At 37.7% G+C, this 13,675-nt stretch overlaps 1 protein-coding gene across 4 annotated transcripts in view; it reads right to left on the reverse strand.

The window, feature by feature from the left end:
- Window positions 1-13,675, reverse strand: part of Adgrg2 (adhesion G protein-coupled receptor G2) — a 142,550-nt gene that overhangs the window by 31,315 nt on the left and 97,560 nt on the right. For all 4 annotated transcript variants that reach the window (XM_003466386.4, XM_013148915.3, XM_063242962.1 and 1 more), the window contains 9 exons: window positions 13,287-13,675; window positions 11,103-11,268; window positions 10,734-10,890; window positions 9,750-9,893; window positions 9,016-9,138; window positions 8,345-8,390; window positions 8,132-8,235; window positions 6,647-6,768; window positions 5,107-5,375 (listed from right to left, as the gene is read on the reverse strand). In XM_003466386.4, the coding sequence (XP_003466434.2) occupies window positions 5,107-5,375; window positions 6,647-6,768; window positions 8,132-8,235; window positions 8,345-8,390; window positions 9,016-9,138; window positions 9,750-9,893; window positions 10,734-10,890; window positions 11,103-11,268; window positions 13,287-13,675 (1,520 nt within the window). The remainder of the gene's footprint in view (window positions 1-5,106; window positions 5,376-6,646; window positions 6,769-8,131; window positions 8,236-8,344; window positions 8,391-9,015; window positions 9,139-9,749; window positions 9,894-10,733; window positions 10,891-11,102; window positions 11,269-13,286) is intronic.

Genomic DNA, 13,675 nt, shown 5'->3' on the forward strand with positions numbered 1-13,675 from the left:
TTTAACTCAAAAACAAACTCATAGAATGAAAGTCAAAAGACGAAAAACAATACTACGTGCTATAGGAACCTAGAAAAAAGCATGGGTAGTTATTCTATTTTCAGAAAAATTGGATTTCAAAACCGATTAGAAGAGACAAAGAAAGTCATTACATACTTGTAAAGGGAACAACCCAAGGGGAAGATATAACAATCATATACCAGTGCATAAAAGCACTAATAAACTTGCAATCGCAGACCACAATACTCCACTGTTACAAATAGATAGACAAAAAATTAACAAATAAGTGTCAGAGCTGAACCAAACTTTTGAACAAATGGATCTAGTAGATATCTATACAGTGTTTCACCTAACAGCAACAGAATACACATTGTGTGGGACTTTCTCCAAAATAGACCACATATCAACTCACAGAATATGCTTAAGTAAATGCAAAGGAACTGAAATTATCCTATGCGTACTATCATATCATAGCGCAATGAAATTGGAAATCAATGGCAAAAGAAACCACAAGAACTACATAAACACATTGTAGTCAAATAATACCTCCTGAACAACCAATGAATCGGTCACAGATGAAATTAAGGGAAAAATTAGACAGTCTCTATAATTAAACAATAATGCCAATACAACATGCCAGAACTTAAGGAATGCAAGGAAAGCAGTCTTACGAGTGAAATTTGTAACACTGAATTCCCACATCAAAAACAAAACAAACAAACAAACAAAAAAAAACAGAGCAAGCTCAAATAAATAACCTAATGTTGAACCTCAAAAGTCTCGTAAAGAAGAGAAACTTAAACTCAAAGCTCACACAGGGAAAGAAATTGTAAAGATCAGGGTAGAAATTAAATTCAATTGAAACTAAGAAAACAATACAAAAATAAATGAATTGAAGAGTTGGTTCTCTGAATGCCTAAATGAAATAGACAAACCTTTAGCTAACCTTATCAAAAGAAGGAAAGAAAAGACCCAAATCCATGACATTAGGAATTAAAGGGATGAAATGACAATGGATCCTGCAAAAATCCAAAAGATGATTAGTACCTACTTTGAGAATCTGTACTCTATCAAGTAGAAAATTCAGAAAAAAATGGACATATTCCTAGACACGTATGAATTACCAAAGCTGAATCAAGAAGACATAAAAATTCTAAATAATCTTATATCAGTTAATGAAACTGAAGAATTAAAAAAGACTACCAACAAAAGAAAAATCCAGGTTCTAATGGATTTACTGCTGAATTCTACAAGAACTTTAAAGACGATCTAATGCCATTACTCCTCAAACTCTTTCATAAAATACAAAAAGAAGTAGTACTCCCAAAGTCATTCCTGGAAGTAAGCCTTACCCTGATACCAAAACCCAACTAAAGAGTGGGACCCAACTAAAGAAAAGAGAACTACAGGCCAATCTCCTTAATGATCATAGATACAAATATACTAAATAAGATACTGGGAAACAGAATGCAGCAAATCATCATAGAGCATACATTTTGACCAAGTAGGGTTCATCCCAGTGATGAAGGGATTATTCAACATATGCAAAACAACAAATGTTATACACTACAGTAACAGAAACAAGGACAAAAACTACATGTTCATCTCAATGGATGAAGAAAAAGCATTTGAGAAAGTCCAACACTCATTCATGATAAGAAAAAATCCTACAGAAAATTGGAATAGAAGGTCTTTATTTCAATCTGTTGAAAGCCAACCATAACAAACCAATAGCCAACATCCTATTAAATGGTCAAAACTGAAAGCTTTTACTCTAAAATCAAGAATAAGACAAGGATGACCACTATCACCACTCCTGTTAAATATAGTTCTGGAAACATTAGCCAGAGCAATTAGACAACAGAAATGAATAAACAGAATAAATGTAGGAAAGGAAGAAGTTAAATTGTCACTATTTGTGGATGGCATGATACTCTACATAGCAGACCCCAAAGACTCCACCAAAGGACTCCAAGAATTAATAACCAAATTCAGTAGTATAGCAGAATACAAAGTCGACAGTCAAAAATCAATTGCCCTCCTGTACATGAATAAGAAACTCATTGACAGAGAAGTTAAGGAAATAATACCTTTCAGAAGAGTATCAAGAAAAATGAAACGCTTAGGAATAAATCTAATGAAGGAAGTGAAAGACATTGTATTGAAAATTTTAGGACTCTGAAAAAGGAGATCAAAGAAGATATCAGAAAATAGAAAGATATCTCCTGTTCTTCGATAGCCTGAACCAATATAGTGAAAATGATCATACTTCCAAAACTATCATACAGATTTAATGAAATCCCAATTAAAATATCAACAGCCTACCTCACAGAAGTAGAGAAAACAACCAAAAATTCATTCAGAACCAGAAGAGACACAGAATAGCAAAAATTCTGGGCAAAGAGGGAAAGGCAGAGGAGATCACAATCCCCAATTTGAAGTTATACAACAAAGCTACTGTTATATAAAACAGCATGGTACTGGCAAAAAACAAAAACAAAGGTAGACCCAAGTATCAATGCAACAGAATAGAAGATGCAAAAACAACTCCAAGAACATTCAGCTACCTTTGACAAAGGGACTAAACACCTTTGGTAGAACAAAGATAGCTTGTTTAATAAATGGTGCTGGGAAAACCAGACTTCCACATGCTACAGATGAAACTTGGACCCATATCTCTCACCATACACTAAACTAAAATCAAAATGAATCAAAGATGTAAATGTAAAAACAGAAACAATCTTTTGGTAGAACAGGTAAAATTATTGAAGACAGGTGTAGGCAAATACTTTATGAAATCCCAATCACACAGGAAATATTACGCAGAATCAACAATTGTGATCACATCAAATTAAAAAGCTTTGGCACAGCCAAAAGAAATCAACAGCAGAGTGAAAAGACAACCCACAGAATGAGAAAAAAATTCACTATGTATTCCTCAGACAAAGGAATAATATCTAGAATAGATATAGAACTCAAAAAATCAGACCTTACAAATTCAAAGACTCAACCCAAACATGGCCATCTGAAATGAGTAGACACTTCTCAGATGAAGAAGTACAAACACCACCTAAATGTCAAAAAATGTTCAATATCACTGGTCATTCAGGACATGCAAATTAAGACAACAATGAGATTTCATCTCACTACTGAAAGAGTGCCTATCATGAAATCAACCAATAATAAGTGCCTGTAAGGCAGCAGGAAATATGGATATTTCTCCACTGTTGGTGGGTACAACCAACCACCTGGTACAACCACTACGGAAATTAGTATGGAGATGCTTCACAAAACTAAAACTAGAGGTTCCATTTGACCCAGCTATTCCTCTTTAAGCAATCTTTCCAAAATAGTTAAAACCATCATACCAAAGTGATATATGCACATCCATGTTTACAGAAGCACAGTTTATAATAGCGAAATCTTGAAGCCCATATGCCCATCATCAGATGAATAAAGAAAATGTGGTATTTGTATACAATGGAGTACTGCTCTGTCATAGAGAAAGATAAACTTCAGACTTTTATACGTTAGTGCATGTACCTTGAGACCATAATTTTAAGTTAAATAAATAAGACATAGAAGTTTACATATCACATTGTTTCTCTTGTGTGATAAACCCTAAGGGTAAACAGAGCAAGATAAAGGATAGATATGGGGAAGTAAAAACATGTTCAAATGGGAAGGGGAAAAAAGAAGGGGGAAAGGGAAAGGAAAAAGGGATTTTAAAAAAGAGACAGTAGGAAAAATGGAAATAAAGCTTATGGAGAAGGGAAGAAAAATTGAAGGGAGGGAAGGTAAATGAGATAAAAGAATTAAGATGTATTATGTACAGGTACAAATTTCCTATGATCAATGTGAGCACTATGTATAGCAAATATACACTAATAAAAAGGGTTTTAAAAAATTTTAAAGAGGAGTCTATGCTCAATACCTTGAGCAGTGCCTTATATTTCTGGGACAAGTGAGAGGAAAAATGCTATTCTGTTGTTCTTCACAAACATATGATGACAGATGGTGACATGACAAGAGTAGCGAAGAGCTTGCAATTCTGTTGTATAGGGACCATTTTTCAAAAAGATGAGGAAGTGGGGGAGGGTGGTAGGAATACAGTGGAAGGGACATGCATAACAAATCAGAAAGCCAGACTCAGTTATTCTGTAGCCTTGTGGATTGGGAGTAAATCATGTCATCATTTGGAGCTAATTTCTTCACCCAGCATTGCCAATCACTGCCTTGCTAACCTCACTGACTTACCTTTAGTGGGGTGATTTGTATGAAAATGCATTGAAATATGGGGCATTATATTTGTGGGTTATCTAAAGGACTCCCTTGAAGAAAAGATATCAGCTTAATTGGTGAGATTTTTTTTTGCCTAAGAGAACAAAACCAAGCCCACTGATAAGTGCCACCAGTGCCAACTCAACATAATGGAAAAACAAAATCTTGGAGCATGGGAAATGGTCATTGGTTACCTTGTAAGGAAATAAGCTCCCCAATAATGGAATGTTCAAGCAGTGGTTGGATTATTTATTACAGGATAATCATGTCAAAGAGGCACCTACACTGAGGAAGAAGCCTACATCTTTGGGAAATCTAAGGCTTTGTGACCCATCACCAACAGGTCACATGATTTGAAATATGTCAGTGTGGCAGTGACATTACATTGGTTTACATGCACATTCACTCACTCTGTCCTTCTAAGAATCCCTTCCTTATATATGTGCCTTATATCTGGAAGGCACAAATCAGAATGAGGCTAGTTAGGAGCTTGGAGACTGAGAGTTGGCCTCATTACTACACCAAACATACAATTTATTGACCACTTTCTGGTACCTTCTGGCACCTTCTGTGCCAGCCTCAATTCTAGTTGCTGGAGATATAAAGAGGATTCATGGCCCAGCCTCAGAGTTTTATGTTTCTAAAAAATCCAGAGAAAATACAGTGTTTTGGAAAAAGAGTAGGTAATATTGCACTGTACACCCAGTAAAAAGGTGTTTTAGAAATTTATCAAAGTGTGACTTGCTTTATAATGCCTCTACCTGATTAAATATCAGAACACTTAGAGAAAAATTCCAGGCAATGTGCAAGCAAATATATACATACCCCAGCCGACAATGCAGAATTTAAGGATGTATCTTCGGATATAAGTGTTAAAAACTTTGACAAGGGCCAGGTACATATGGAATGCTTCTAGGCCCATCCATGTGAATGACACCAAGAGAAAATAATGAAGAAATGCAGCCACTGAGATGCAAAGGCCTCGTGTGTTATACAAGGCAATCCACGAGTCCAAGAGGAAAGCCAGGTTCAGCAGGAGGAGGGCAGCACACAGCTGGATGAGAATTTTGGAAGGGTAATCTCTTCGGATCTTTCTAAAAGGAAAGGGCAAGAAAAGAACTAGATTACTTTCAGCCAACCCTTATATAAGCATATTTGCTAATCTGTCTCTGAGTTAAAAGCAATTTATTTTTATTCTGTGGTAAATGTCTATATACATAAAACTTCTCTCTTCTAACTGGGTATTAGGAGGACATTATAGCCAACAACTGAAAAAAACCTAAACAGACTCATCTGTGATAAACATATGAGAAAAATTTGTGTTTCTCTTTCTATGGGCTCTTTTGCATTCTATTTATCCATACTTTTCAATAGTCTGTAACAAACTGACCACCCACCCCATTAACTGCTTCTGGAAGAATTACTGCTGCTTCTCATATAATAAGCTGCTATACTCAGGACTTCAAAATATGGCCAGATTCCCATATCATGTTTTTAATTAAAATAAGATCAAGGACAAGAGAGTTTAAATTACAGCTAAATATAATAGCATAGCAAAATACAGCTAATTGATGGCATGTACATGTTTATGTGTACAAAATTAGATCTGGTAAAACATTCTTAGTTATGGTTAGCCTTATGGTAATTTAGTCTCACTACCCATATTTCCAAAGGTCCACTATAGTCATATTTGTATCTTAGTTCATCAGTGAAACTGAATTTGTACATTTCTTGATCAGTGTCCAAAATGTAACCCCAGAATCTACATATTGTTCCATTTAGTTAATATTATATTGGCCCACTTCTTTCTTTTCTAATAGCATATGTTAGAAATCCCCATAAAAAGTGACCAGAGGAACCCTCTGATAAGCCTAGATGTTCTTATTTGGAACATCACTCTTGCTTTGCAATATCCAAAGCCACATTCACCAATTATTTTTTGCATTGAGGTTTTATATCCTTCTTCTTTGTCCCTATACCATTTAATATATTTAATCTTTTGTGTTTTCTCAGTATAATTTATATTTATTAATGTTCCACTTTACATGGTGCTATCATCTATTTCAGACCATAAATTCTTAGATTTGGGGATATGTGTCCTTCATTTATTTCATGCTAAATGTGAACTACCTACCAGGCATACTCTGGAGTACAGGGATGACCAAAACCCAACTCTTCCTTTTAGCAAGCTCTAGAGAGCAGAAGAAGCAAGCATGGAAGCCAAGAAGCCTCATAAAGTTTCCTACGTAGGTGCTCTGCTAGGTGAATGTACAAGGCAGGGCAGGTCAAGAAAAGCACTTAAATTCTAAGAGATGGAGGTGAGCAGTGGGTCCTATAATCCAAATTTCCAGTTATGGATACTCACTCAAAGGCTATGTAGGTGACAAGAGTAACTGACAGAAAAATTGATGAAAGCCCGCAACCAATATATGTGATGAATGTCAGAGCCATCATTTGATCAGGTGGTAATGATGTCCGAGAGAAGTCCTGGAAAATAAATTATTTATTTCAATGATCATTTTTTAAAGAGGTAGAAGTCATTATTTATGTTTATTGAATGTACTAAGTACCCATTTACAGTCTGTTCAAAGAACCTAAGGAGGCCAGAACAATTATCATCAGACAAAGATATGAAAATGCGACCCAGAGAGATTATGTAATTTGCCTAAAATCATGCACTTAAGAAGTGAAAGAATCAAGGTTTATATTCAGGTCTGTCTGGCTCTAAAACTGTGTACTTGATCACTGCACTGTAGTGTATCGGAAGAGCACTGGACTAGGAGCTTAACGACTGGCATTTGGCTTCTGGCTTTTACATCTCTGAGTTCCGTGACTGTGGGCAATCCTGAGTTTGACTTCTAATTTCAATAAAATGACAGTAAAATTGTCCCATTCTTCAGGGCTACTGGGAATATTAAATAAGATCATTTATGTCAAATTTTTTGTAAAAGTTTTTGAATGTATTGCAAACTAAACAATGTACCACTCATTCTAACTTAACTCCTTAGTTGCCTTTGCCATTTAAAGGAAAAAAATTAAATATGAAAATACAATGTGAAGAACACTTGACCATTAATCTGGCAACTTGATTGGATTAAGAAATGTCTACAAGATTAGTGAAGAACTCTTTTGGGTATGTCTGAGTGGGTCGCAGAAGCAAGACTCTGGGGACTATATAAAGAAGTCCCCTGGATCCTTCCCGCTCTCATGGTGTTCCCTGCTCTGCTTCCCAGCTGCCATGAAGCAAGGATCCTTCCTGCACCACACGTCCTTCTGCCAAGATGTTTCTGCCTTTAAATTGTGACTTCAGGTAATTTGTCCTACAGTTGTGAAAACTGATACAACCTGTATTTCATATTCAAATATTTTCCTTCAGATGCTTGTTAGAAGAGGAAAGATTGAATTTGGTTTTAGAAACAATGAAAATCCACTCGGACAGGGCTATGAGAGAATGTATTTTTTTGGTGGCACTGAGGAGAAAATGCAAGTAAGTTATACCATCAGTGTCTCTTAGTGTTTTTAAAAAGGAAGTTTTGTGCAAGTATTTATTGGAGAAATTTTAATGCCCTTATCTTGTGTTCTAAGTAACAATTTTAAAACTAACAATATGAACTGTATTAACTATTGTTATTCTCTTACTATTTTGTTATGAAATTTTGTTGAAGAAGAAGAGGAGGAGGAGGAGGAGGAGGGAGAAAAAGAGGAGAAATTTCATTGGGGTATAACTTTGCCGTACTATTATACTCTTTTGATCATCTATCCACATCATCCATTAGATTAGACATTCTGATATGATACCCATCCACCCATCAGACCCAGAACTCAGGACCATGGAGCATGAGCATGTTACCAGTAGGACACCAAAGCTTGTAAGGTGGCTGCAAGTACAGATGGTTTCATTCAGCCTTCTGTCTTTGACAGAACAGCCATCAGATGACCAGCCTCCTCTGCCACCTGTTGGTGTTGAGAATAACATTCCATTAGCAAGGCCATGGCACCAGTGACTCCCTGCTTCTCCCATTCACCCACTCAAGACCTCGGAAAGGTTTTGGCTGGAACCTACCATTTCTGCTCAAGTCCCAGAATACACATCTCACTGGTAAATCATTCTGCAGTAGAAAGGCAAATCACAATTAATTAACTAATTCACTGAACTGAAAAACTGAAAGGCAACTGGAAAAAACTATAGTATCTTTTATTTCAAAATCTTCTGCTTGATTTTTTGAGAGTTACATTTTATGTGGTCCCTAAAAGTAAGTGAGTCCCACAAAAGTCACATTATCAGTTGTGCCTAAGAAACACCTTGGAGCTTCTGAAAAGGCACATTCTGACTTAGCAAGTCTGGGGAAGAGTCTGAGAGGTTGCATTTCTAGCCAAATCCCACATGATGCTGATGTTGTGGGTCTGCAGAGCACACTTTGAGAAGTGTGGTTATAGCTGAAGCTCAATGCGAACCAAGTTGAGTGATGGTCTCTCTTTGGAGGTGAGAATCAGACCTGTAGCTACAGGTCTACAACACTGAAACTCAGCAGTTAATAACAATTTGCTTTTGCACCAATCCTTCTTGGAAATCAGGTGGTCAATTATTAGGCATGTTAAAAATCTATAAGTGGACATGATTCTAGTCGTACACATTACTCCAATGAGTTCAAGGTTCTATCTGCTAGATCTGCCCTTCCCAAGCCATGTCTCATGAGCACAGTTTGCAAGCAGATCAGACTAGCCTTTGCTCACCTTGCTTAGTTCGATGTGCTTCAGTGTGACTGTAACGTTTCTTGTCAAGTTCTTGATAGTCAGGTTTGCAACACTTGATGATATGACATAGCTGACCAGAGAGACATTCTGCAGGGAAGGATCCTAGCACAGTAAAGAATCAGCAAGATGAGAAGGGCAAATGACATATCATTAGAGAGCTTTAAAGCTAGAAGGGAAACTAAGGGCTATTTAGTCCACATTATTTATTTTACCACATAGGTCAGAAATTGGAGGTCAGAGAGTAAAGTGGCTTCCACAAGGGATCACAATTAAAGCAGAACTTATTCTACTATAATGTTCTAAATACTGAGTTAAATTGCACTGGTTGATGCAACAGGATCTCATGAATCTTTAAAGGAAACATAACATGAAGCCACTTAAACTGTGTGTTTCTGAGCAAGTTACTTAACTTCTCTGGGCCTCCATTTGCCCCATCTGTAAAATGGGGTAACAACAGTTCCTCCCTCACAGGATTGTTGAAAAGATCAGAATCAACATTTCTAAGTGTTTAGGATAGTGCTTAGCAACTGGTAACTAATATGCATCAGTTACTGTTTGTTATCATCACCAGTATCATTAGGCTATGAATAATTGCAGAATTTCATCAATTCATTTGACTTGTGGCAATCTTAAGAAGATGTGAGCATGAAAAGGAGTCAAATTCCCTCACCTCCAAACAAACCCCACCCATACACAATGAGCAGCAACTTTACCTGAAATAGGGCCGGTGTTTCAAAAAAATTGAACTGGACCCTGGAAGCTAACTCCACATCATGAGCTGGTAAATTACTCATCAGCGATGAAGGCAGAGTAATAGCACCAATACTATTTTCAGGAGCCTCAGTTTCCAGAGTAACCTGAAAAATCAAGTGGGAAATAGAACTGTCTGGGGCTGGCATAACAAGGCAGTGGAAAGCACACAACTAGGGCGGAGGGTCTCAGAAGGGCTCGATCTGTGGAACTTCTGTATAGATGGGTTTCTGCTTCTGTCTCTCTAGTGGCTAGTAAAGACAGAATGTGAGATGAGGAGACGAGGCTTCCAAGGAGGAAAGGACACACAGAAATAGCCAAAAAATGTAAGAATCACAGGTCCCAGGCAGACCCCAGCAGCAGACATACTAAGTTAGTGAGATCAGCGAGGGTAAAGTCTGCACAGAACCCCATGCTTTACTCCCTATGGAAAGGGAAGACTATGAAATTTAAAAACAAAACATGGTTTTACTTGGGTTTTGCCAGTCCACAATCCCTTTAATAGGTGGAGAGAAAAAACTAGAAGCAGGACAGTGTAGTTATAACACTTGTCAAAATATTGAAATGGCTTGATAAGTAGCTGATTGCTTTGCCTTGCTCTCCCAGCTGCCTAGCATTGTCCTCTGAAGACCACCCGGATGCCTCAAAAGAACCCCAAAAGCTTTCAAAATCCATCTGATAAAGGGGTAAGAGGGCACAGTGGGACTCTTGACATCCTACTCCAGCCAACGCCAATGTCATTTTGTTTTTCTTTTAGGGCTTGAGGACTAAAATCAGGCACCCAAAATGGCAGGCAAGTGCTTTAGCATTGATTTCACAGTTCTGGATGTTAAATATTTTGAATCTCATCCTACGGCAGTAATTACCTCAATCAGGAAGTACAACAGGGGCTATAATCATATACAAGAGAATGATTTTGTTTCTCCCCATAAGAAATTAGGTTGTACCTTAAGATTTGCAGATTCTTGGGCCGCAAAAGTAGTTGTACTGAAATCACTGGCATTCACTCTGATCACGGCCAGAGCCAAAGAAGGGGAGGTTAGAATTATGGTCTTGCTCGAAAAATTCAGCTGTAAGCCAATGTCATCGACTACTTTTAGCAATCTGTAAAAATAAGTGGCAGTTTAAATTTAGTACTCTCACTTTCTTCTCACTCTTTCTTTCCCATTCAACAACATCTGCAGAGTAGCAACTTGAGAAGTCTTTATGAAATTAGTCCTTGGGAGCAAAACGCTTGGCTATCACTAATCACATAAGCAGCATCGTTAGCATTAGAAGGTCCCCTCGCAGCACCTATTCAGTTTGCTAAGTCATACCTTTGAGCCACAGGGGCCAGTAAAGCAGGTGGGTTATGAAGGAGTCTGCTAACTTGGTTTATCATTTCACCAGCAAGGGTAGGTTCCAGGCTGCCTGAGGACAGTGCCTTCTCCATCTGGAACACTTGACTCTCAAGATCAGAAACGTAGCTGGTATTGACAATTTCTGTATCAAAGAGCCAAATCATTTCATGAACACATCATAGAAAAAATCATTAATAAAAATAAACACACATAGACTCCATGATCTGGCTAACACGCTCCTAGGTATTTGCCCCAGAAAAAAGAAAACATACATTTTAAGAAAATTTGGTCATGAATATTTATGTTGGCTTTTTTCATATTAGTTCCAAACTAAAAAGAACTGAAGTGTGTATCAACTGGAAAATGAATGGACAGACTTTCATATATCCATACAGTGGAATAAAATTTAGTGATTAAAAAGAATTAACTGTAATACATTCGACAGCATGGATGGACCTCCAATTTTCCAACACATTATGCTAAGTGAAAGAAGCCAAACTCAAAAGTCTACATATGAGTACTGTATTTTTCTCATCATATGACATTCTAGACAAGATAAAACTAGTGAAATAGAACTAATCAGTGGTGGTCAGGGGCTGGGGCATAGGTGTGTACTTCAAAGAGACACAAGGGCACTTTGGGGATAGTGGAAAGTTGTATTCTTGATTATGAGATGGTTGCACAACTGTGGGTGCTTTATCCAACTGTACAGTACTGTAAAAAATTTCATTTATCCATAGACCTGGAAAAATTTTGTTATATGTAAATTATACATCAGTAAACCTAACTTAAAAAGTAAAAGTATATTAGTTTATTTAATATATATCCACATAAGCACAAGTATACTTGTATCTCATTGGTATCAAGTCTACAGGATTTTATGTGGGCCACTAGAAGGTTTTTTGTGAAAAAGAAATGAAATCAAGAGCTGAACTGTCAGCTGTGTCTGACTTTGTAGTGTCTTAAATTGAGACACAATGTCATAAACCTGTTTTTTAATAATAAAAGTCTCTAAATTTCACCATTAACATCGTATTTCTCATTTTGTATATTCCTGTCTAATCTTTATCCATGTGTTTTTACACTGTTATAAACATTGCTTGCAAACTACCTATTGTTGGGTTGTTTGCACTTCACATCAACACATGAAAAATGCCTCAAAGTAACTGTATAGCTGTTCTAATGACGTATGGACTGTATAACAGTCCTTGCATTCTAATGACTTACAGACTGTATAACATTCCTTGCATTGAGGTAGCATATCTTATCTAACCAATCTTCTAGGGAATCTACAACTTCCTGGTAATGCTCCAATGTGCGCCTTTTACACATTTGTTGCTTCTCTTCTGTTGTCCTAGGAGTAGGCAGCACAGGTGCAGGAGGCCTTCTGGATGTTTCTTCGTGAAGCCTATTGTGTTGATTCTAAGGGTCAATTGGAATAGCCTTGGAAAGAGGGGCATTGTATTAGGCCTAAACTAACGCATTTCAATTTGCTTCTGTTCTTTGTCAACCACTTGAAGTTTCCTTCAGCTCAAGCCCTAATGGTTCTACAATTTTGCCTTTAAAAAGGCCATATTTATTACAAGTTATTTAAGACAGATCAACACAAATGGGAAGAAACAAGAAGGCATTTGACAGAAGCTCCAAATCCCCTGGGGATGCTGACACCATGATGGAAGAGGCAGGGACCACAATCTGAGCTCCACTTTAATGTCATCCCAAACTTGGTTTTGCCTTTCCCCCTCCAAATTCTAGAAAAGAAGAGGTTTTTGTTCAATGAGTTGAAACTCCAGAGAGTATCCAGGACTCTCTTCTTTCTCTCCTTTTATCTCTGTATTTTTTGTACCTGGGAACCCTTGGCGGTTTCCATAGTATTCTCACATACAACATCATTTTTTAACCAAGGAGAGTTAGAGTGATTATTTCCACCTTTGTATATAATAGGCTAGGTTAGAAGGAGCCAAATGCTTGTCCCAGATCCTGCTGCCTCTGAGAACCTATGCTTAGGTCTTTCAAATGTTTCTTCCCTTTCAGAAAAAAACAGGCTCTTACCTGCTTTTTCTGAAAGGTCTTACCGCATGTTTTGACGTTTTTTTTTTTTTTTTTGAGGTAGCTAAAAACCCCAACTACTGCAGAAGCAGCCTGGCTCCTTTTATTTACCTGCCTCTCCGGGGGTTGTGCTGATGGTGACGTCACTCATAGGGGCAGACGTGGTGAGAGAAGGAAGCGAGGACCTCGCAGGTGGTGGGGTGTAAGAAAGATTAGTTTGGGGCAGCAGGGAAGAGACAGTTCTAGATTGAGCAGGCGTATCAATGGCAGGGCTGGAAAGTAGGGGAGCTGAAGGCTGGGGAGACGGAAGCCGACCCTCCTGTGTCAGAGAGATAGTGTTCTGGTTCACAGAGGTTTGATTAAGGGGTTCGGCCAAAGAGAAGGCACTGGAAATCTGAGAAAAGATGGTGGCTTGAGGTGTAACTGGGATGGGATTGCTGGAAGAAAATGGTGGTCCACGTGGATGACCAGCGTGACAGTCAATGGAATCCTGTAGATCA

This window comes from Cavia porcellus, unplaced genomic scaffold (assembly GCF_034190915.1).
Source record: "Cavia porcellus strain 051 isolate PalLab524CR breed Dunkin Hartley unplaced genomic scaffold, mCavPor4.1 scaffold_33, whole genome shotgun sequence".
In the NCBI taxonomy this organism is placed as follows: Eukaryota; Metazoa; Chordata; class Mammalia; order Rodentia; family Caviidae; genus Cavia; species Cavia porcellus.